Source organism: Schistocerca gregaria, chromosome 3 (assembly GCF_023897955.1).
Source record: "Schistocerca gregaria isolate iqSchGreg1 chromosome 3, iqSchGreg1.2, whole genome shotgun sequence".
In the NCBI taxonomy this organism is placed as follows: domain Eukaryota; kingdom Metazoa; phylum Arthropoda; class Insecta; order Orthoptera; family Acrididae; genus Schistocerca; species Schistocerca gregaria.
Window position 1 is genome coordinate 196,389,478 of NC_064922.1, and position 24,040 is coordinate 196,413,517.

The 24,040-nt window shown below is 42.0% G+C and overlaps 1 protein-coding gene across 2 annotated transcripts in view; it reads right to left on the reverse strand.

Annotated features, from left to right (window-relative positions):
• Window positions 1–24,040, reverse strand: part of LOC126355753 (arylsulfatase B) — a 314,105-nt gene that overhangs the window by 170,231 nt on the left and 119,834 nt on the right. For both annotated transcript variants that reach the window (XM_050006145.1, XM_050006143.1), the window contains exon 2: window positions 14,671–14,806. In XM_050006145.1, the coding sequence (XP_049862102.1) occupies window positions 14,671–14,806 (136 nt within the window). The remainder of the gene's footprint in view (window positions 1–14,670; window positions 14,807–24,040) is intronic.

Genomic DNA, 24,040 nt, shown 5'->3' on the forward strand with positions numbered 1-24,040 from the left:
CATAGTGGTCAGAGCCATTTGAACCATTTTGACAGTGTGAAATAGTTGTTACGAAAATTAACAAACTGTGTCACAGACTAATTCAGGTATGTTCTTGATCAGGTAAGGTAATGTACAGTTAAAATAAGTCATTATCAGTTTGATATGAGTTTCGGGATGTTTTGAAGGGAAAGAACAAGTTCTAGAATCAGTGTTAATAGTGTATAAATTTTAGTACCCTTCTTCATTCAGTTTCGTAATTATAATATAATTAGTAAAATTCATTGTTTACCATATTGCAAATTAACTGCATAAACCATTAATTTTGGAAAACTTAGCATTTATGTATCTTTGCAAGTCACGACAACATATTCTTACAGAAATCACCAACTAAAAATCTGTAATTAACCTCGTAATTAAAGTTTCTGGAACATCCCATAGAGAAATTCAGTGCCATGTCCACATATTACGAAAACTCGAAAATATTCATTTAAACTGGAGACATAACCTGATTCAGAAATACAATCTGAATCATATATAACGTTAGAAGCACGATTCAATAATTTTTGCAACATTATTTAAAGATTTTGTGATGTATGTAATTATTCCGCATTTTAGCCTTCAAATGTCGTAAAAAGTCATTTTGAACGTTTTAATTGTAATTTTGATGTTGTAGAAATATTACCAGCTCAAAATTGTTTCATAAAATCGCATACTTAATTAAGTTACGTAAACATATTTGAGAATGTTCTTGACTGACTAACAAGAACTCAGTTGTTAACTGTATGTATGTTTCTAAATCGCACTTGTAAAAGATCGTTTATTTCGGAAATAAGCATTATCATTGTACTCGTTTTAATTTCAACTAAAACTCTGTAACGTCAGTTTTTGCGGGATTAATTTACTGCAAGTGTAACATTAAACATGAAATAACATAACAATGTCAGACAATGTAATTGTTAAAAGATGTATAAATACACCTTGCCCAAGGCCTTTGAGGGTGTGTGGTTGGAGGACTAGCTGATGGGTTCTGGTACCTGTAAAGTTGGGACAGTCAGCTGTTGTATATACGTGTGAAAATAAACAAGTGTTGTCAACAGATTAATTAGTGTACGTCTGGCAGTGACATAACACTTTCTGCAGCAAAGTTATCACCTCTGAAAATGTAAAAACATGGTAAGATCTGCTGTACTATGTCAAATCTGAATGGATGGGATTGATGCGTTAGATATGGTAAATGGAGCTGGAGTGAGAAGTTACGTTAGATTTGACGTTGGAGCTGGGCTTCTGAACCTGGTTACGTTTTAAATGGTTTGATGAACTGGGATAGTTACGTTTTAAGCTCTACTGATTCCTCTTAGGCGTGGTCAGAAGAGTGAGCCGTGAGACGCAGCGAAAACTAGGTTGAGACGTACAACACTGCCGGCCGCAGTGACCGAGCGGTTCTAGGCGTTTCAGTCCGGAACCACTATGCTGCTACGGTCGCAGGCTCTAATCCTGCCTCAGACTTGGATGTGTGATGTTCTTAGATTAGTTAGGTTTAAGTAGTTCTAAGTCTAGGGGACTGATGACCTCAGATGTTAAATCCCAAAGTGCTTAGAGCCATTTGAACCATTTTGAACGTATAACACTAAATAGGGGAAGTAGTCAATAAATGGCTATCAGAAGTTCCCAGATATTTGCCCTTGCTCTCCTTATATGGCTATACAATACATAGGCCTTTTCTGGCTCTCTGCCTACAATACATGAGCCAATATTACTTCAGCAATCAATTTCCAATTAGTAAATTCGCCGGCAGGCGTAGGGGCTCGTTTAACTTTGTTTACGAAGCATAGGCATAAAGCTAGTTTGCATATGTCGTAAACGGTAATGACTCTGTAACATTCCCTTGGTGTACATCCGAAATTACTTATAAAAATGACTATTCACCTCGATAAGAATAGCGTTATGAGCTCTGCACGTCCGAACTTTTTAAATCTAGCCACAGGTTATTCCTGCTGTTCGCTGAACATGTGCTTTGTTTACTATGCGGAAGTGTGAAACTGCACTGAAAACCTTCTGGAAATAAGGGAACAGGCATCAATCTAGGCACAAGACCAAGTAGGCGAACGGAGCAAGTTGAGATTCACAAGACGTCTGTTTGCGGAATCCATCTTTATTCCTATACGAGAAATTTTGGTCGTTTAAAATTATCACCTCACGAGAGCATAAAACATTTTCCATAATTCGACAAGTAATTGATGCTAGCGATATAGGTCTATAATTACGTGCACCTTCGATTCTGCGACGGTGCTGTTTGAAAACGGGAATGGCAGCCCCTTTTCGCAGTTACTTGGAACCATTTACCTGCTCCGGCGAACTACGGTAAATCGTTTTTTGAATGGGTGCAAGTTCTTTTGCATAATTCATGTAGAATCGTAGCGGCCTCTCACTTGGTCCAGTTGCGCCTCGTCTGTTGAGCGATTTCTACTGAATTTTTTGTTCCACGAACACTTTACCCAATATTTTCCGCTGAATTTTCCTTTCTGCGAACTCTTTTCTCAATATCTGTCATTTTCGCCGTTCTTGCAATTGCGATCCTCCACTGTTTCAGAAAGAGCCGGCCGATTTCATATAAGATTGGAATTGATTTTAACTATATGACTGAAAATATTTTATTTTCAGAAGTACCATCTTATTTTAAAGGAGTCTCTTTTAAATGTATGGACTACACAATCTTGGCATACTTTCAAAATTACACTTAGATTCAAAGGTTTCGTTTTCTTGTGGCAAATGCTTAATTTACCCTCTTACAGCCGCACGACAAACGTCCACAGAATAGTTAGACTGGGCCCATACTTTTGCGAGCATGTCTGGTGTTGCTGCATTCGCTGCTGCTGCTATGCGATGTCGCAGTTCACCCAAGGTCGTTGAAAGGGCGGCACATAGACTGACTCTTTCAGAAACTCCACAGAAAGATTGCACGTACCGTAAGAGCAGGCGACGTTGGAGACCAATGCTGCACTGCGAGATCCGCACGCCCCCGTTAAAAGGTTTGTACTGTAGAATGGGAAGTACCGTACTCTGTACGAAAGTAACACCGTACAGTTGAAACTGAATCGCATCTGTCGAGAAGGAGAACGCAAAACACCCACCGAGGACCACGTCTGGCAGAGCGCAGTAGGGCAAGCGAACAGGAGGTGGCTAAAATTTAGAAACACTAAAACATATTACCATACCTAATACGGTGTAGTAATACTGCTAGCATTCACAGCTGCTTCCAGTCGTCTTGGGATAGATAAATATAGGTCCTGTATGGTTTTTCACGGAATCTTATACTATTCCTCCTGCTGCCCAAATCATCACAGAACTTGCAATGTGTTTCACTCAAAAGTTGGAACAGTCTGAAATAAGATACATCCAACCAAATGGCTTCATTCCGTTGCTCCATAGTGCTGGGTTGGTGGCCCGACAACACGTTTCCTGTGACAAAGCTTATACCACTGAAGAATGGTTTTGGAAATCCACCTCGCTCTGCAATTCGTAGCTTACGGAGTTCCACTCTGAATGGTTTTCAACGGAATGTTGTACCTCTCCGCCTGCTGCCTAGATCATCACAGAATCTCCACTACGTTTCACTAAGAGGCTAGAAACAGTGTGAAACGAGACTCATCCAACCAAATGATTTTATTCCGTTGCTATATAGTGCTGGGTTGATGGCTATGAAAACACGTTTCCTGTTACGAGGATTAATATCACTGAAGATTGGTTTGGGAATTTCATTTCACCCTGCAATTCCCAGCTTATGAAGTTCCCTTCGTCTTGATTTGATGCTGAGAGAGTTCGCTAGTGCGACGTTCAGTTCTGTAGTGACCTTTGCAGCTGTCGTCCTTTTTTTCGTCACAATGCTGTCGAACTAACGTCTGTGACGGTCACTCAGTACACTCTTTCGTCCGCGTTCTGACTTAGCGGATGACATTCGTACGCGTTTCCTGTATGTGGTGTAAATTTTCGATACTGTGCGTCTTGAAGCCAAAACCACTTCGGATACCTTGGTTACGGAAGCACCCATTATGGGAGCACCAGCAATTTGCCCACATTCGAATTCACGTATCTTCGACCCTATGCACCGAGCGAGGTGGCGCATTCGGGAGGAGGACTGTTCAAACACGCGTCCGATCATCCTGATAATGGTTTTCCGTGATTTCCCTAAATCGCTTCAGGCAAACGCCGGGATGGTTCCTTTGAAAGGCTTTCTTCCCCATCTTTCCCATTTCCGATGGGACCGATGACCTCGCCGTTTGGTCCCTTCCCCTAAATCAACCAACCAACCAACCTCCGACACAGTGCACTCAGAACTACCCAGAACGCTGCTCTGACCACGACTGACGCTTGCAACGTGTTGAGGACTCTGCTCACTTCCGTTCGTGGTCGAGTGCAACCGCGCAATTTGCAGGCTTCGCTAGCAATTTATGTCTTATATATTTATATTTATTCACAAAGCACAATGCCTCTCCTTGCACTCATAATTAAATACTATCGATCATATCCGTTACGGATAATATTGCATTGGCTAGAATCTGAATTGATGTTCAAGCGTGTTTTTTTTCGCGTTGTTTCCAGATTGTAGACCAAGCACTGTAAATGATGGCGCACACATGATGTGGTATGGCTTAACAGTCCACGCGTTATGTAACTACACTCATGCTCATAAATTAAGGATAATGCTGATACAGGGTGAAACAACGCTCTGGTGGGCGGTTTGCGGATTTGACCTGAGGTCGTCGCACGGTGGCGCTGGCAGCAGTCCACATACGCAGAGGTGTGTTGGTGCGTGTCGGAGTACGGTGCAGCGAGTAAGTGTGCAGACGTTTTCAGACGAGCTAATGGTGGCTGTGTGTTGAAAATGGCTCAAAGAGCACATATTGATGACGTTATGAGGGGTAGAATACTAGGGAGGCTGCAGGCTGGTCAACCACAGCAGGTCGTAGCCCGGGCCCTCTGTGTGCCACAAAGTGTGATCTCAAGACTATGACAGTGATTCCAGCAGACGAAAAACGTGTCCAGGCGCTACAGTACGGGACGTCCACAGTGTACGACACCGCAAGAAGACCGATATCTCACCATCAGTGACCGCAGACGGCCACGGAGTACTGCAGGTAGCCTTGGTCGGGATCTTAACTCAGCCACTGGAAGAGTTGTCTCCAGACACACAGCCTTAAAACAAGAACTGGTGTTCTGTTTGTAAATTGATGAAGCAGTGATGTGAGTGAAAAAATATCTCGTTGTTGGAGTCGTTTGTCAATGACAGAAAACCAGCGTAATACGTTACGCTCATGATAAAGGAGAAGTCAAGGTAAATGAACACGAACTGAGTCGAGTGCTTAATGAAGCAGAACGTGTGCTAGCTAACTGCTGCAATATATATTTCAACGAGAAGCAGCATGTGGATATGCTGGATGGCTAACTAGAGTAATACAATCGAAGAGGTGGATCCAGAAGTACAATAGACACCGAAAGGAGATTCAAAAAAGACATTGTAGTTGGGATAACAGAAGGAAAAAGAGTTAAAAATATAAATCTGGAGACCAGGGAAAGATTCATGAAAGTTATCTTTGGAGTGCAGCTCTATGTATGTGAAAGATGGACAGTGGAGAAGACAGAAATTTCACGATCAGAAAACTTTAAAATGTGGTACAGCAGTATGTTGAAGTCAACATGCACTGATCGACTAAGAAATAAAGACTTCAGCAACAATTTTTCTTCTTTAGAGTCAGCAGCATAATATATATCAGATAATGACAGGATTATAAGAAAGATGCAGCAGAATAGCTGCTTATGATAACTAATGTTTTTTCACGACAGACTGTTTTGGCGTTTATCATCATTGTCAAGTACCTGCGAATACAATTATGATGAGAACGTGTATAAATGTGAATGTCATTTATTAAAGTGACTATATTTTACTTACGTCTAGGCTGACGTCGTTAGTGAACTGTCTTATAACTGTCACTGCCTCGTTAAGATAGTAATTTATGTATTCATATTGAAATAATATACTAATAATGCTCCATTAAGTTTCGGGAATGCAGCCGCATGAATTCTGCTTCTTCTAGAAGAAGAGCAGTCTTTGCGCAGCGAAAACTTGAAGATTCACATGCTAATAATGGTTTGACAGTTCAACTCTTACGTCGCTATCTGTATACAACGATTATGCAGACGAACAGCGATATTATTTTCTTAACTAGAATTTGTCACGATTCTCTTTGGCTGCTCCATATATTACTCAGATTTATCCATTTTCGTGTTCTAAAAGTTCAATAAAGTTTTTGAGGTAGTACTTGTTGCTAAATTATGTATATTCGTTTAATATTTCTCGTGAGTATTTTCTCGTGTGTATCTGGATTTCCAGTCCTTCAAGAACGTTCACTGCAAATCCTTTTGGTATTCTGTGCAGAACCTGGAGTGTATTTCGGACTGTATCAGCAATGTGATTTTGAATTTTCAAGTGTAGAAAGAAGCTCAACTGATTATTTTCGCTTTCTCTATTGTGTTCCTTATATCAGACCTAAAAACTAACAAACTTCTACAACGATTCAGCGAGAAAAACTAGCTAGTAAAAAACAAAAACAAAATAAGAGATTCGTGGTTAAGATTATATTACGACATGAGTCGTTACTGAAAACGGTATCTGAAGGGATGGTGGAAGGAAAGAATCGTAATGACAGCCAATGATAGAGAACGGGAAAAATGAAAATGGCCCAGAAAATATTTCATGTACCTTAAGATGGACAATTCTGCTTGCATCATCCACACCCCAGATCGGATGCTGTAAGTTGCGTTGCCTACCTTAGGGAGCACGAAATATTTTCTGGACCAGTTTTACATTGATCATCATGCACATGGCAAATCGTAGGTGATGTGGGGTAAGGTTGACGTGGAAACGGTAACTGGCAAACGACGGAAAGCTGAGAGCCGCATCTAACCAAATTCAGGGTTGCCGACCTAGGCCTATGAAGATGTTACAGTATATTTGTTCTCAGACACTGTGTTCGAAAGGAGTCTGAAACCATGCTAAGCAGACAGCAGGGCACCGAGCTGTAGTTTACCGGTACAACCGATGCGTTCAGCGGGCGGTCTACATGTCAGGGAGTATCACGAGGGCTTGTCATTTCACTGCCGCCCAACACACAAAGTAGTACTTAGACGTGCTGAGAGATAATGCCTCCGAATTTTTTGTGTGAAAATTGTCAGAGCTTTTCAAATAAAAGAAACGTTACTAACAACTTTATTCTTCATGTTTGTATATTTATTTCTCGACAGAGTCACCCTGGCGACAAACACATTTAACCCAACGAGAGATCAGCTTGTTGATACCGTTGCTGTTTCCACCACGTCATCACTGTCTAAGTGAAGTCCTCGGTGATAAGTTCTGGAAACAGATGAAAATCGGATGGGACCATGTCGGAACTGTACGGAAGGTGACGGTGACAATGAGCCCAAGGCGTCGGACTGTTATAGACGTCGCAGTACTAGTATGTGGTTTAGCATTGTCATGCTGAAAGATAGGATGCTCCATTTATGGATGAACTATTCGGATTCGGAATTCGATTACATCACGCTGTTTCTCAAGCAACGAAATAGTTACGTTACACATCGCCATGTTATGCGCTGAAAGTCGGAGCCCTTTAGTGACAAACAGCTGCAAATATGTACGCATGAACTATAAAGATTCAAGAAGAATAAAATAATTCCAATCCCAAAGAAAGCAGGTGTTGACAGATGTGAAAATTACCGAACAATCAGTTTAATAAGCCACAGCTGCAAAATACTAACACGAATTCTTTACAGGCGAATAGAAAAACTAGTAGAAGCCGACCTCGGGGAAGATCAGTTTGGATTCCGTAGAAGTGTTGGAACACGTGAGGCAATACTGACCTTACGACTTATCTTAGAAGAAAGAATAAGAAAAGGCAAACTTACGTTTCTAGCATTTGTAGACTTAGAGAAAGCTTTTGACAATGTTGACTGGAATACTCTCTTTCAAATTATAAAGGTGGCAGGGGTAAAATACAGGGAGCGAAAGGCTATTTACAATTTGTGCAGAAACCAGATGGCAGTTATAAGAGTCGAGGGACATTAAAGGTAAGCAGTTGTTGGGAAGGGAGTAAGACAGGGTTGTAGCCTCTCCCCGATGTTATTCAATCAGTATATTGAGCAAGCAGTAAAGGAAACAAAAGAAAAATTCGGAGTAGGTATTAAAATCCACGGAAAAGAAATAAAAACTTTGAGGTTCACTGATGACATTGTAATTCTCTTAGAGACAGCAAAGAACTTGGAAGAGCAGTTGAACGGAATGGACAGTGTCTTGAAAGGAGGATATAAGATGAACACCAACAAAAGCAAAATGAGGATAATGGAATGTAGTCGAATTAAGTCGTGTGATGCTAAGGGAATTAGATTAGGAAATGAGACACTTAAAGTAGTAAAGGAGTTTTGCTATTTGGGGAGCAAAATAAGTGATGATGGTCGAAGTAGAGAAGATATAAAATGTAAACTGGCAATGGCAAGGAAAGTGTTTCTGAAGAAGAGAAATTTGTTAACATCGAGTATAGATTTAAGTGTCAGGAAGTCATTTCTGAAAGTATTTGTATGGAGTGTAGCCATGTATGGAAGTGAAACATGGACGATAAATAGTTTGGACAAGAAGAGAATAGAAGCTTTCGAAATGTGGTGCTACAGAAAAATGGTGAAGATTAGATGGGTAGATCACATAACCAATGAGGAGGTAATTAACAGAATAGGGAAGAAGAGAAGTTTGTGGCAAAACTTGACAAGAAGAAGGGACCGGTTAGTAGGGCATGTTCTGAGGCATCAAGGGATCATAAATTTTAGCATTAGAGGGCACTGTGGAGGGTAAAAATCATAGAAGGAGACCAAGAGATGAATAAAATAAGTAGATTCAGAAGAATGTAGGTTGCAGTAGGTACTGGGAGATGAAGAAGCTTGCACAGGGTAGAGTAGCATGGAGAGCTGCATCAAACCAGTCTCAGGACTGAAGACCACAACAACAACAACAACGATAAAGATGTTGAATGTTAATAACGTTTTTTTTCTTTTTAAAGCTTTGAGTGCTTTCACATATAAATTGGAAGACATTACTTTTCAGCAAGCGTTGTAAATTTTTGTTGCTGTCGTCTCCTCCTTTAACTTTGCAGCTAACAACACTGAAGAAAAGCAACGTGATCTTATGTGACGAGGCTCATTCTTGTGTCCTCAAACTTTGCCTGAAAAATTGTACGTTAACCTAGGCGCTTAATATTTGTTCAGAGGAAGGGGAAAGTGTTGAACCTAGCCATCCGTTTAATAGAAGATAAACGTATTTCCATGTTCCATTTTGAAATAGTAGCATTCATTGTACGTATACTGCAGTTTTCGAAAATTAAAAAAATTGTTCCGGGAAAAAAACGTTCATCCAAATGTGAAAAACTAATACAAGGCACAACATGGTCATACCTAGGACCGAATATTCTATTCAAATTTAGAAGTGTTGCAATCGAGAAAAGTTTGTCAGCACTGCATTTACTAGTTGAAGCAGTTTCAGTACTACTTTACTTCACGGCAGTAATCAATAAGAGATATCAGATTAAGAAGAAGTGTTATTAGAAATCAATTACCAGTTTAAAACATCTGAAATTAACGTTACAGACAAGTAACTCAAATTCCTGTTTTCAAGACAGGGAAAACTGGTAGGAAGTTAAAACAACTAAGTGCATTTGGAAACATCACGTGTTTCATGGTAGCAGACTTTCTTCCGTTTGAAGGTATAAGATGGTCCACGACGATGAAATATAGCTTAACCGCCCACACATTATGTGACTAGTTTTGAAAATTTACAGAATTTTATTCACCATAAAACTTTGTAACTGAAGAATAAACAATATTCTCCATGCAGTTTGTGTTTATTATACAGAAGTGAAATATACATAGCTCGTAATATTTACAAACGATGTACAAAACACAACCTCAAGCCTCACAACAACAAAAACAGTAGAAAATCCCAGAAACTGCTTATGGCGGTTTCTTCCACGCATTTCTGCATGTGATTCGAACATCAGGCGTCAGATAGAAATGCGTCCAAGAAACGCCATATGTTGCTAGGTACACTACCCTTCCGGCACAACACTTTCACCTACTGAATCTACTTGTTGAGTACACGCAGAGTGAACATTGTCAAATAAAGACCTAAGTGCTATAAAGAGTGAATTTTTAAGCGATCGAAAGTAAGTCGCTGTCTCTAACGAAGGGCACGTGATTGTCGGCACCAGCCTTGGTGTAAGGCATTGAAATGAGTCACTCCATTCCCTGAGAAGTAATTTATCGCACGTATCACGAAAACACTCTTTACTTAAAGACGATTATTAAAGAAGCAGCTTTGCGCTCCACCAAAACTGTGGTTCGGTAATTTTGGTACAGTACATAAATGACCTACTAAATGGTACGATCACAGATGGAATTCGTAGCTTTGGTAGGGAAAGCAACATTAACGAATGTGTGAGAATGAAACTGGCAGCCGACGAAATGCCTTTGTTTGATTGTTTTGCGTATAATTAGAAATACATATCGTTCAGTGTTAGTCCATCGAGTATTTTATATCCTTATAAAATATTTACTGCGCTTTATAAGTAATAAAATTAGATGATCGCGTACCTACTGCGCATTTACGTAAGAAAAGCAATTGCTTTTGATGCAATTACAGCTTACATGCACAAACATAGAAAATCTATATAATTACTGTTATTTTGTTCTCAATAGGAAGTTCTCCATCATTATCAAAGGAAAGAGTTCCCCGTTATTATTGATACGTGCTAAATTTGTTGGTGAACAGCAGAAACATGTTTTATATAAGATCGACGAAGTATTGAAGCGATGTATATGTTACTGTTTTGCGTTTATGTCAATTTTACCTTCCTTTTAGGAAATTGCGTTTTCTAACGCTATATAATAAACACATACGAATATGTATATTATTTTTGGTGCTACAACATTCCTCTGTTTTACGTTATGAATCAACAGTTTTCGAATAAAATCAGAATTAAACATTCACAATTTAAATTTTGCTGTAAATATTGTTATTGTTAAGTAACAGACTGGAGGATAACTAAGTAGAACAAAAATGTTCCGTTGGTTATGCGGCCCTTTACATATCCTAACTCAGTTTCCAGACAGTTCAACCCTCCCGGTTTCTAGGGGAAGTAAGAGACTGATCGCCTACGCAAACAAAGAGATCGAAATGAGGTAACGCCCGACAGTTATGCAACACACCTGACGTGCAGATAACGCGGTTACAATGTTGAGCTGTGGAATAAATTGCTATTTTGAAGAGCGCGCCCCAGCGCGTAGTGTGAAGCAGTCGTCCTCCGTTTATGGCAGTGGCGCCGCTGTGGCAATCGCAGCTTTGGTGTCTGCCTCTGGTGGGAAAGAGGGAAGGTTGCCTGTTCACGTGCATTTAAGCGGCGCTATGAGCTCGCCAGTCGGTGAGTTGGTCAGCCGGGTCAGTGTGAGGCAGTCAGTTTCTGTCTGTCGTCCGGAGTGCGAGTGTGTGTTAGGCCGTCAGTCTGCTCGAGTTTGTTCAGGCAATGGTCGTTGGTGGTTGGATCGATCGGTTGGTCGGTCGCGCACTGGGACACAAGGTGCCTTGTCCGTCTTGAGCGTCGGCGCATGTGAGGTCGCTACGTCAGTCCAGTGGGCCGCACCGTATAGAGAGAGGTAGTGGCTTTGCGACCGACACGAAAGCAACAGGAGTCAACCCACGACATCGGTCTGGCCGGGGCGAGCTGTGACGCCGTGAGACGGGAGATCGGCGCGACTTCCTGCTTCTGTTGAAGCGGCTGGCAGCGGACGAGTCGGGAGAGAGTGCTTTATTTTTTTTTTGGGGGGGGGGGGAGGGGGGGGGCTGCGCCAGGTCTTCGCATTTGTTAGGCAGTTGGTGTCTGTCTGTCGGTCTGCTGTACGTTAGTAGCTGCTTCTGTCATGTTTGTCGGATTCGGTGTTAACGAGTTGATTGCTTGAAGTGTAACGGCCGAATTCCTGAAATATGCTTTTATCTTACCTATCATCTTGAGAGGCGGTAAATCTGTAATGTAGAGCATATTTGGCCAACCTTTTATATTTCATGTAGGACTGCATTTCATGGGTTTTTATTTAAATGGTCATTTTAGTATATAAAGTTGCCACCCTTCCACAGTAAAACTTTTTTTAAAAAATCAAGTTGCACCTTCGGTGCAAAGTTAATCTTTTAATGTTAGTGTTTTGTACCGTTTCCGTGCATCCTACAGGGTGCATAGTTTATGTGCTTGTATGAGTTGTTAAAATTTTTAGTTCAAAGTAATCTGGTGTGTCGCAGATTTGCACCAGTGAAGTCTTTCAGAGGTTGTTGTGAGCGGTCGTGACTACGGCCGTGTCAAAAGGGAGCGACAAAGTTCTCAGCCCGAAAGCTCATTCAGTCAAAAATTTGTTCTTTCTGCCTCTGAATAAATTGTAACTTGATATTTAGAGGGTACTTTCTGATTACAATTTTAAATCTGCTTCTAAATAAACAAAAAGCCTTTTAGGAATAAAATTTCTATTTATTGAAAGAAATTTGATTTGTTTTCATCAGTTACCCACTGGCAACTACTTCCACATTCACATAGTGTGATTAAATGTGTTAGTGTTCTTGATGAATCGCTAGAAAATAAAGCAAATTCTTAAGAAATGGTTTTGAAAGTAAATTCACGATTCAAATGTTAACTGACCAAAGGTACTAAAAAATCTACCGTAATATATGCTTACTTATGACAGTCTACGGAAGCGTACGACAGTTTACAGCTATTTATATAAGTAATTTCTCTAGTGGTCGGGAGACAGTAGGGAAGGCAGATGTCTTGCACTGCTATTAAATAGCGGCTCGCCTCAGCACAGGAGGCTGGGTATGCAGGAGAGCTTCTGCGAAGTTTTGAAGGTAGGAGACAAGGTACTAGCGGAATTAAAGCTGTGGGGCCTGAGTCGTGCTTTGGTAACTGAGTTGTAGAGCACTTGCCCGCAAAAGGCAAAGGTCCCGATTTTGATTTTCGCCTCAGCACACAGTTCTAATCTGCCAGGAAGTTTCTTTGTTTCCAGTTGCCAGCGGAATCATGATTGTAGCCAGAAGTGCACCTCTTCGTGCCAAGCGAATCGACGAAAATGATTATCGTTTTTGAGCGAATCAAAATGTGGAAATCGCATGACGGAAGAACGGGATTGTGTGGGTGAAGTGCAAGGGCATCCCAGCGAAATTTCTGCAGTGTACTGGGAACAATCTTGGCAACAAGTGGAAATCCCTTACACATCTTCCATACGGTCCCGATCTCTACCCACACGATTTTCATATTTTAGGTGCACCGAAAAACGACATTAGTTGCCGTTGATTTGTTCTGGACGAAGAGGTGCACGCCAGGATACAATCATGCTTCCTCGGGCTATCGCAAACATTTTTCGATGAAGGTTCATAATGGTTCAAATGGCTCTTAGCACTATGGGTCTTAACTTCTGAGGTCATCAGTCCCCTAGAACCTAGAACTACTTAAACCTAACTAACCTAAGGACATCACACACATCCATGCCCGAGGCAGGATTCGAAACTGACAGTTTCAGCGATTACTTTTGAAATAATGAGCAATTTACTTCCTTCTTTGCATTTAGCTCGTTTTTATTTGATTCCCCCTTATACACTGAAGCACCAAAGAAACAGGCATAGGCTGGGGTATTTGATTATAGAGATATGTATACAGGCACAATACTGCGCTGCGATCGGCAACGCCTATGTAAGAAAAACAAGTATCCGGCGCAGCTGTTAGATCGGTTACTGCTGGTGCAATGGCAAGTTATTGCTGTGTCCAACCACTCACTTCAGTTAGAACGTGCTGTTATAGTCGGCGTACGTATGATCGGACGTAGCATCTCCGAGGTAGCGATGAAGTGGGGATTTTCCCGAACGACCATTTCACAAGTGTACCGTGAATATCAGGAATCTGGTAAACCATCAAACCTCGGAAATCTCTGCGGCCGGGAAACGATCCTGCAAGAAGGGAACCAATGACAACTGAAGATAATAGTTGAAATTGCTGCAGATTTCAGTGCTGGGCCAGCAACAAGTGTCAGCGTGCGAACGATTCAACGAAACATTATTGAACCGGGCGTTCAGAGCCGAAGGCCTACACGACACAAATCTTTATGCCCCGCCTGGGCCATCAACACCGACATTTGACTGTTGATGACTGGACACATGTTGCCTGGTCGGACGAGTCTCGTTTCATATTGTATCTAGCAGATGGCACAAAACTCCGCAGACATGAAGATTATTGAGAATATCTGGGATGTCTTGCACCGGACTGTTCAGAAGAGATCTCCACCCCTCGTATTATTACGGTTTTGTGGACAGCCCAGCCGGATTCACGGCGTCAGTTCCCTCCAGCACCTTCACACATTAGTCGAGTCCATGTCCCGTCGTGTTTCGGCTATTCTGCGTGCTCGAGGGGTCCCTACACGATATTAGGCAGGTGTACCAGTTTATTTGGCTCTTCAGTGCAGCACATATGGCTCACTGTGGGAGGGTTACGTTGCGCGTATTCGAACAAGGTGACCACTGCCTCTCTCCAAATGAATTTCTCCTTGGAATGTAGACCCACTTACCCAAAGTGAGTGACGTCACTGCAGGTTCGTGAGGGTTGTCAGTATCAGATTCAGGGACTAGCAAGCACCTGCTGTCAGCTTCAGGCACCGGCGAGCAGATGGAGTCAGCTTCCGGTTCCGGTGCGGCCGTGGATCCCTGAAACAAACAGTCCCACATCAGAAACTGCGGGCCAGTGCCCGGTTCAGCGTGCGGCTCACAGCCAGCGCTGCTATCTGCAGGCCACGGCGTAGGGATGCGAAAAATACACCAATTAAAACCGATACCGATATTTTGGTTTTGATTAACTGATATTTTTTGGTATTTATTACTTATTAATTTTTGCTAATAACCGAGTAAAAAATCGAAATATCAAGTAGCCATAGCAGTAGTGCTAAAATTATTTGTTACTAAGTAAACATTGTTCAAAAAGGGCGTAATTTTATCCGTGAAATTTGCGTTGATTTGAAATTGGCGTTAAATTAGAAAATGGGAACATCTATCGGCGATGTTTTAATAACAATGCCGACAGAAACGAACAACAATAAGAATTGATATGGCACTGCCTGTTGCTGCTGACGTGTGTCGTGGCTTAAGGTACGCCTGCACGTGGAATGCTCAAGACTGGCCCCCACGTTGTCTATAAGTTAGTTTGTCGCTGTCTTCCCCGGACATCCGTAGTATTGCAGAATGGCACTAGTCCTAGGCTTGAAACATTTTTACTATGTGACTTAGCAGTGAAGTACAACGCTCCATTTGCTTTAAAAGCTTACAGATCTGGCTCCCACTTCCGTCAAGTCATAAAGGAGGGAGGAAATTATGGGAACAGTAACAAAGCAAACCCTTAACAATTCATTTATAGTATACAATAAAAATATAAAACCACTGATCTATCGCGTGTGTCTAGATAATACGCCTTTATTTTCTCGCAGTCCTTCAAAACGGACAAATTAACCCGAAAAACAGATTTCTTCAGTCTCAGTTTTCACGCTTTATCGTTGACTGTCCGTAATGCCCAAGTACTGGTAAGATCCCCGATCACATCATAATTTTTGAACAGAGTTTAAAATAATTAGAATGAATAGGAGAAATAATGAGTGAGTGGACGGACTAGGTTTTCTTTTACGTTCCTATTTAATTGAATATTTTGACTCTATATATTTTGAAACTGAGAAAGTTAAAATTTTACAATCTTTGTTCGATTTATACGTTTATTACAGGAAGTAATAGGAATAAAAAAACCGAAAATCGACTATTTCAGAAACCTGTAATTTTAAGCGGTTTTAACAGTCAGGTTAAACTGGCGTGAAAAAACGGATATAACCGAAAACCGGTTGTTTCGGTGATAGCGGCCATCCCTACCATCCCTACCATGGTGGCGTGGGAGAGCCAACTTGCAGCGCCGTCCACTCTTTAAGTAGCCGCCACATCGACACAACACAGGCAACGGCCGTCAAACAGCTGCGTGCTCAAAGCTGCGTCATGTGGGTTGTACGAGCTGTTTCAATAAGGTTTGGTCTTAAGATGTAGAACGCCAGACACCGTTGACAGTACCGCCCTTACATTCACGATTTTTTTTATTTACCCGACGCGTTTGGCAAATGATTTCCACTGTGAACTGCGTTTTCTCCTGTGTACTTTGCCATTTTTACGTAATATTTTTGCTGAGTTAGATACTGCTTTTATCTATTGAGCGTAAGTTTTCTTATGGCCCGTTTGCGCAGAGTTTTAAAGTCAACAGGACAAAGCAGAACCTTACACATTGAAAACATTACACAGAGAAAAACGCACTTGACAATAGGAATAATATCCCAAAACCTGTCGTGTAAAATCTAAATAAGAAAAGTCGTGACTGGTAGCAGGAAAGTTATTTATAAGCAGACCCATTACTTTCACAGTCGCAGGCTCCCACAAACCATTTACAATTGATCGAACGAGATTAAAAAGAACGCAAAATCTCCGACACAGTCCAGATACTCGGAACTTAGTGCAGACTTCAGTGTGAAACGATTTCAGAAGTTTCCACAACGGAGCTCCGTCTCGAAATCTGTAGGAAAATCCATAATAATTCTCGTCGTTCGTAAAGTATATCAGCAGCAAGACAAAATCAATATCTTCACTCTGTGATAGCAATGCCAAATGTTACTCTAACAGCGCCACTAAAGCAGAGTTACCAAACACGGTTTTCCAAAAATTCTTCGCCAAAGAAGATGCATTACACACGAAGCAGCTTAAGTGAAAAAGGGTGACTGTATACCAGTATTTTTAGCAACAACACAAATGTTCGCTCGACGAAAGAACAATACCTAAAGACTGGAACGTTGCACAGTTACACCAATAAACAAGTAACGAATGAAAGGAAACCGTTGTATTATAAACCCATAACACTGATATTGATTTTTAGTAGGATTTTGGAATATACACTGTGTTCTAACATTACGAAATACCTCAAAGACACTTAACCAGCACGGATTCAGAAAATGTCTGTCTGGAGAAACACAATTAGCTGTTTAATCACACGAAGTAATGTGCTATCCACAGAGGCTCTCAAGATGATTCCAAATCTCTGGATTCCCAGAACGCTGTCGACGCGGTTACAAGTGGCGTCTAATCTAATCGCCTGCCACGGATTATCTTTTTAGTTATACCACTGGATTTGTGATCCCTGTCAGAAAGGTCACAGTCCGTGGTAAGTTACGGGATTTCGTGAAACCGAAGTGGTATTCGGGGTTCCCCAACCAAGTGTTTTAGACCTGCATTTTTTAAACTCTGGAAACAATGTAGGAGAGAATCTCGGCAGTACTCTTAGATTCTTTGGAGGCGACGCTGTCGTTTATTGAAGAGTAAAGACTTCAGAAGATCAAAACGTATTAAAAAGATTTGAAGAAGAAATTTGTATGGTGTGAAAAATGGAAATCGCCCCTAATCAATGATAACTGTCATGTCCTCCACATGAGTTCTGGTTACACGGTAAATCACACATATTTAAAGTTGGCCGTTTCAACCAAATACCTAAAACTCTACCTACATATACACTCAGCAAACCTCTTTGCAGTTTTTTGCTGACAGTACCTTGTCTACCAGTCAGATCCCCCTCCCCTATTTCAGTCGCGAATGGTTCGCGGGAATACCGATAGCTGGCAAGCCTCCGTGTGACCTCGAATCTTTCTCATTTTATCTTCATGCCCTTTTTTGCGACATATACGCAGAAGGAATCAATGTATTTGTTGAGTCTTTTAGGAACGTACGCTTTTAGAACTTTAACAGGAGCCCACACCGCATTTCAGAACGCCTCTATTGTATCGTCTTCCAACGGAGTTGGCTGATGATCTCCGTAACTATTTCGTACTTACTAAATGAACCTGAAACGAAAAGCGCCGCTCTTCTTCGCATACTATTACCTCTATCAATGTGACGTGATACGGATTCCTCACTGACGAGCAATATTCAAGTACTGGTCGTACGTGGTTTTGTAAACCACCACATTTGTTGATGGACTACACTTACTGAGTATTCCTTCAATTGCCGGCCGCGGTGGTCTCGCGGTTCTAGGCGCGCAGTCCGGAACCGTGCGACTGCTACGGTCGCAGGTTCGAATCCTGCCTCGGGCATGGATGTGTGTGCTGTCCTTAGGTAAGTTAGGTTTAAGTAGTTCTAAGATCTAGGGGACTAATGACCACAGCAGTTGAGTCCCATAGTGCTCAGAGCCATTTGAACCATTTTTATTCCTTCAATTAATCGTAATCTAGCATCTGTCTTCCCTGCAGTTAGCTTTCTGTTGTTGTTCACAGCTCCGTACGCAGATTCCTAGATATTTTATGCAAGTAACTGCTTCCAGTGATGCAATCGTATAATCTTAGAATAACGAGTCTTTCTGTCTACGGATGCGCAACGCTTTACATACTTTCAGGATCAATTACTACTCCCTCCACAAGCGTCGATCCACTGCAGGCGCTTCTGCATTTCGCTACAATGTACACTGAAGTGCCAAAGAAACTGGTATAGGCGTGCTTGTTCAAATACAGAGATATGTAAACAGGCAGAATATGGCGCTGCGGTCGGCTACGCCTACATAAGACAACAGGTGTCCTGCGCAGTTGTTAGGTCGGTTACCGCTGCTACAATGGCAGGTTATCAAGAGTTAAGTGAGTCTGAACGTGCTGTTATAGTCGGGCACGAGCGATGAGACACAGCATCTCAGAGGTAGCGATGAAGTGGGGATTTTACTGTACGACCATTTCACGAGTGTACCGTGGCTATAAGGAATCCGGCAAAACATCAAATCTCCGATATCACTGCGACCGGAAAAACATCCTGCAAGAATGGGACCAACGACGACTGAAGAGAATCGTTTAACGTGACAGAAGTGCAACCCTTGCGCAAACTGCTGCAGATTTCAGTGTTGCGCCATCAACAAGTGTCAGGGTGTGAAGCATTCAATGAAACATTATCGATATGGGCTTTCGGAGCCGAAGGCCCACTCGTGTACCCTTGATGACTACGCAACGCAAAGCTTTATGCCTCTCTAGGGCCCATCAGTACCGACATTCGACTGTTGATGACTAGAAACATGTTGGTTGGTCGAACGAGTCTCTTTTCAAATTGTATCGAACAGATGGACGTGTACGACTGTGGAGACAACCTCAATGAATCCATGGACCCTGCATATCAGCAAGGGACTTTCAAGTTGGTAGAGGCTCTATAATGGCGAGTGGAGTGTGCAGTCGGAGTGATATCGGACTCCTGATACTTCTAGATACGGCTGTGACGGGTGACACGTACGTAAGCATCCTGTCTGATCACCTGCATCCATTCAAGTCCATTGTGTATTCCTACTGACTTGGACAATTACAGTAGGACAATGCGACACCCCACATGTCCAGAATTGTTGCAGAGTGGCTCCAGGAACACTTCCTGAGTATAAACTCTTCCGCTGCCCACCAAACTCCCCAGCCCTGAACATTTCTGAACATACCAGAGGAACCTTGTAACGTGCTATTAAGATCTCCACCCCATCGTTCTCTTACGGACTGATGCACAGGACCAGCAGGATTCATGTTGTCAATCCCTCCAGGACTACATCAGACATTATTTGAGTCCGTGCCATGTCTTGTTGCTGCACTTCTACCTGCTCGCGGGGGCCCTACACGTTTTTAGGCAGGTATACCAGTTTCTTTGGCTCTTCAGTCTACTAGTGTTGAGATTTCTCTACATACAACATCAGCTATGGAAAGCCGCATGGAACTTCCGAGTCATCTAATAAGTCAGTTACACATATTGTAAAAAGTAATGGTCCTATAACACTTCCTGGGGCATGCCTGAAGTTACTTTTACGTCTGAAGACCTCTCAGTGTTGAGAGAGACATGCTATGTTCTGTTCGCTAAAAGCACTTCAGTCCAAACACACAGGTAGTATGAGACTCCATACAGTCGTATTTTGTTCATAAGCGGAAATTAGGAACTGCATCGAATCCCTTACGGCTCAAGGAGCAAGACACCTACCTGGGCGCCGGTATTTTCTGCTTTTTCTTTTTGCGACGGACAGAGAGCAAGCTGGGTTTCACGCGATCGATGTTTTCGGAACCCGTGTTGATTCCTACAGAGGAGATTTTCGATTTCCAGAAATGTAATACGCGAGAACAAAATATGTTCCAAAGTTGTACAACAGTCCGATGTCTGAGATTTAGGCCTATGGTTTTGTGCGTCTGTTTGACGACATTTCTTGAAAACTGGAATGACCTTTGCTTTTCTTCCAATCATCAGGAACACTTCGCTCCTCCGAAGACCTACAGCTTCCTACTACTAAAATTGAGGCAAGTTCCTTCTCATGCTCTGCGTGGAATCGTATTCGTATCACGACAGGGCCAATGCCTTTGCCTCTATTGAGTGATTTATGTTGCTGTTCTATCCCTTGGTCACTTATTTCGATATCAGTCATTTTGTGGTTCGTGCGACCGTGTAGAGGATACACTGATGAGCCAAAACATCATGAGCACATGCTTAATAGCTTGTTTATCCGCCTTTGGAACGAAATGCATTACTGATTCTGCTCATTAGGGACCCGACAGTTTTTTAGTATGTTTGTCACGTAATTCGCGTAAATGTTAAAATGTTCAAATGCGTGTGAAATCTTATGGGACTTAACTGCTAAGGTCATCAGTCCATAAGCTTACACACTATTTAACCTAAATTATCCCAAGGGCAAACACACACATACCCATACCCGAGGGAGGACTCGAACCTCCGCCGGGACCAGCCGCACAGTCCATGACTGCAGCACCTTACACCGTTTGCGTATGCGGTGCTGGCACCCTATAGCGACCCAGATGGGTTCCACAGGATTCACATCTAGTGAAATTGGTCGCCGAGGTATCAACGTGAGTTCACTATAATTCTCCTCAAACCATTGTAGCACGGTTCTGGCTCCGAGACATGGACAATTACACTGTTGAAAGATGACATCGCCGTCGGGGAAGAAGTCAAGGACGAAGAGATGCAGGTGGTTCGCAGCTGTCAGCGTGTCTTCGATTACTGCCACAGGTCCCACGCAAGTTCAGGAGAATGTCTCCCAAACCATAAAGCCATCGAACCCTACGTTCTGTGAAAGGTCGTGGATGTCAAACCAGTTTTCGCCTAGTGGTAGTTTCGCTGTCTTTCTGCCTCTTTCCGTAGATACTCAAGACATTAGCACGAGAACATTCGACCAGCTTCGCCGCTTCCGAGGTACTCGTTCGCAGGCTATGCCTACTAATAATCTGTCCTTTGTCGAAGTCACTTATGTCAATGGATTTCCGCATTTGCAGGCCGTATCTTCGCTGGGGTGATCTTCAGTCCGTGTCTGGTCGGCTTACATACGTTTGTTACCGCGTTACGTGCCCGCAACGCCGCCACCAAGCGGCATTCAGCGTTGCGGTGAGCACTGGTCGTAATGTTTTCGCCGATCGGTGTGTACTACAGTTCTAACATTCTGCGTGGTGTCTGTCTGTTCTGAGTCGTGTCTCCCTACCACTTTCGCGCAACGACGCTCTGAGCGTGTTTTTTTAGGGAATTGACTTGTTTGAACCTGGTACCTGTTGCTCGTAAGGAGAAGCCAGACCATACATGACATGTAGAGTTCAGAAGAGTTCAGTGAGACTAGCGATGATATAATCAAATACTTAACGGTCACAACGTCAGCTCCACTGCACTCCTTGTAAAAGAATCTTAATACTAATAAAATTTAGTGGAAGAGGTTCAAGGCTTACCTATTTTTAGTTAGCTGGTAAAATAATGTCCAAAAAGGCAGTTAAGTTTACCATTGGAATTTTATTCTACTCACAAAACATTGTTTATAATTTGCACTATTGATAAAAGGAAATATTTTAATACAGGATGATAAAAACCAACTGCGTTCAACAAAAATGTGAACGAATATTCCCTGAATGGGTTTCCAAGATCTATAATGGATCGAAGGATGACCTATGCCATATCACATCTATAATCTAGGTTTAAGTTTCATAAAAGAGAAAACTATCAAAATGGTCTATAGTGACCTTATTTAACTTGTCATAAATTACAGTGGCTGATGTGGCTTCTCAATAATTATATAACAGAAAAAAGCATCGCGTTTCAGATTTTAACTTCAAGTAGCAAATGTGAAATGTGAATAGTACGAAGTTTGATTGACGATCGACACTACTATTACGTAAAAAGGGGATGTAACAGATGAGACTTCTGTAGTTCTGAGTGAAGCCTTATGCGCTGTTATGCGGCGTCACGTGCCTTCATTACCTTGTCGGTGGTTAGTCAGCGTCAGGGGGCGGCGGGCGCGCGGCTCGACACACCTCGCCGTCTCGGTAGCAACTCTCACGAATTTCTCTTTACTACAATTTACTGAAGTTGGTTTAAGAAAAAGGTATCTGGCTTTGTTTTCAACTGACCAGTCAGGGTCTCAATGTTAAGCTTAAGCTCCGCCCACAAAAATTTTGTCTATCCAATGAGAAACGTTATATTTTTCGTGGTGTGACAACGTTTTTAATGTTTGCTACATAACAGAGACGCGTATGGTATCACGCTAAAACTTGCAGCTGGGGTGACCCTTTTAGTGTTAGCGTAAGATCTGTACTGTTCTTCTGTAGGGCTCTATCTTTTAACATGCTCTTGGCGATCGGCCGGCGATGCTAGTGTCCGTCCCTTATCGTAGGGCCTTCTAGCTTAACACGGTTCTGCTCTCGACTCCTGTTCTCGTTTCTCCCCTCGGAACTGCGTCTGTTTCACGGAGGGAAGGTATGACGTGCATTTAGGCGTTCTTGTGTTAGTCTGTGGCATTCCATTTGCTCACTCGTTGATCGTAGCACTTTGGTTAATTTAATGTCAGGATTTATTCGGAGCTATGTGACATACTGCGGGATTTGCTATCATGTCAGTGTTTTCATGGAAGGTGTTGGATTTACCTGACAGCTTACACAGTGCAATCTTTCTATGCGAAATATCCTTCGTTTCAATGCCATTATGGTCACAGTGTCTAGACAGATGGCTTCGATCCGTTTGCTGGTTTAACATGAAAACTTCTTAGGATTTACTGGCAAGTCGGTAGACTAGGGTTTGCAATTACTAGGAATTTAAATTGAAACCATCATACAGTGAATATCGTGTGGAAGGCGAACCAAATACTGCATTTTATTGGCAGAACGCTTAGGAGATGCTACATGTCCACGAGAAAACTGCCTACAATATGCTACAATATTGCTGTGCGGTATGGGATCTGTAACAGACGGAGTACATGGAAAAAGTTCAAAGAAGAGCAGCTCATTTTGGATTACCGCGAAATAGGGGTAAGAGTGTCATGGATATGACTCAAAGTTAAGGTGCCAATCATTAAAACAAATGCGTTTTACGTTGCGGCAAGACCTTCTCCACGAAGTATGAGTCACTAACTATCTGCTCTGAATGTGAAAGATTTTTTTTTGGCGCCATCCTACATAGGGAGAAATTATCTTCATAATAAAATAAGAGAATTGAGAGCTCGCACGGGAAGATTTACGTGTTAGATTCTACCGCGCGATATTAGAGAGTGAAATAGTCAAAGTGGTTCGATGAAACCCCTGCCAGGCACTTAAGTGTGAACTGCAATGTTGATATGTAAATGTAGATGAACTAGATGTGTCCTGCAATTGATTTAAGAATAAAAAACGCTCTAGCAAATTTGACATTACAATTTACAAAACTGAATAACGAAATCTTTCTTTAATGACCGCTTTTCGCACCATAAGTATTTCTCAAATTTTCTGACGAGCTCGTTTCAAATGCTTTGTTTCTCTCAACTGTAATTTCTAGGAAGTTCTCTAAAGTGGTGCACTTATTATAACTATAATCATTATATTGAAATATCTTATTTAATGAGTTTTGAAAATA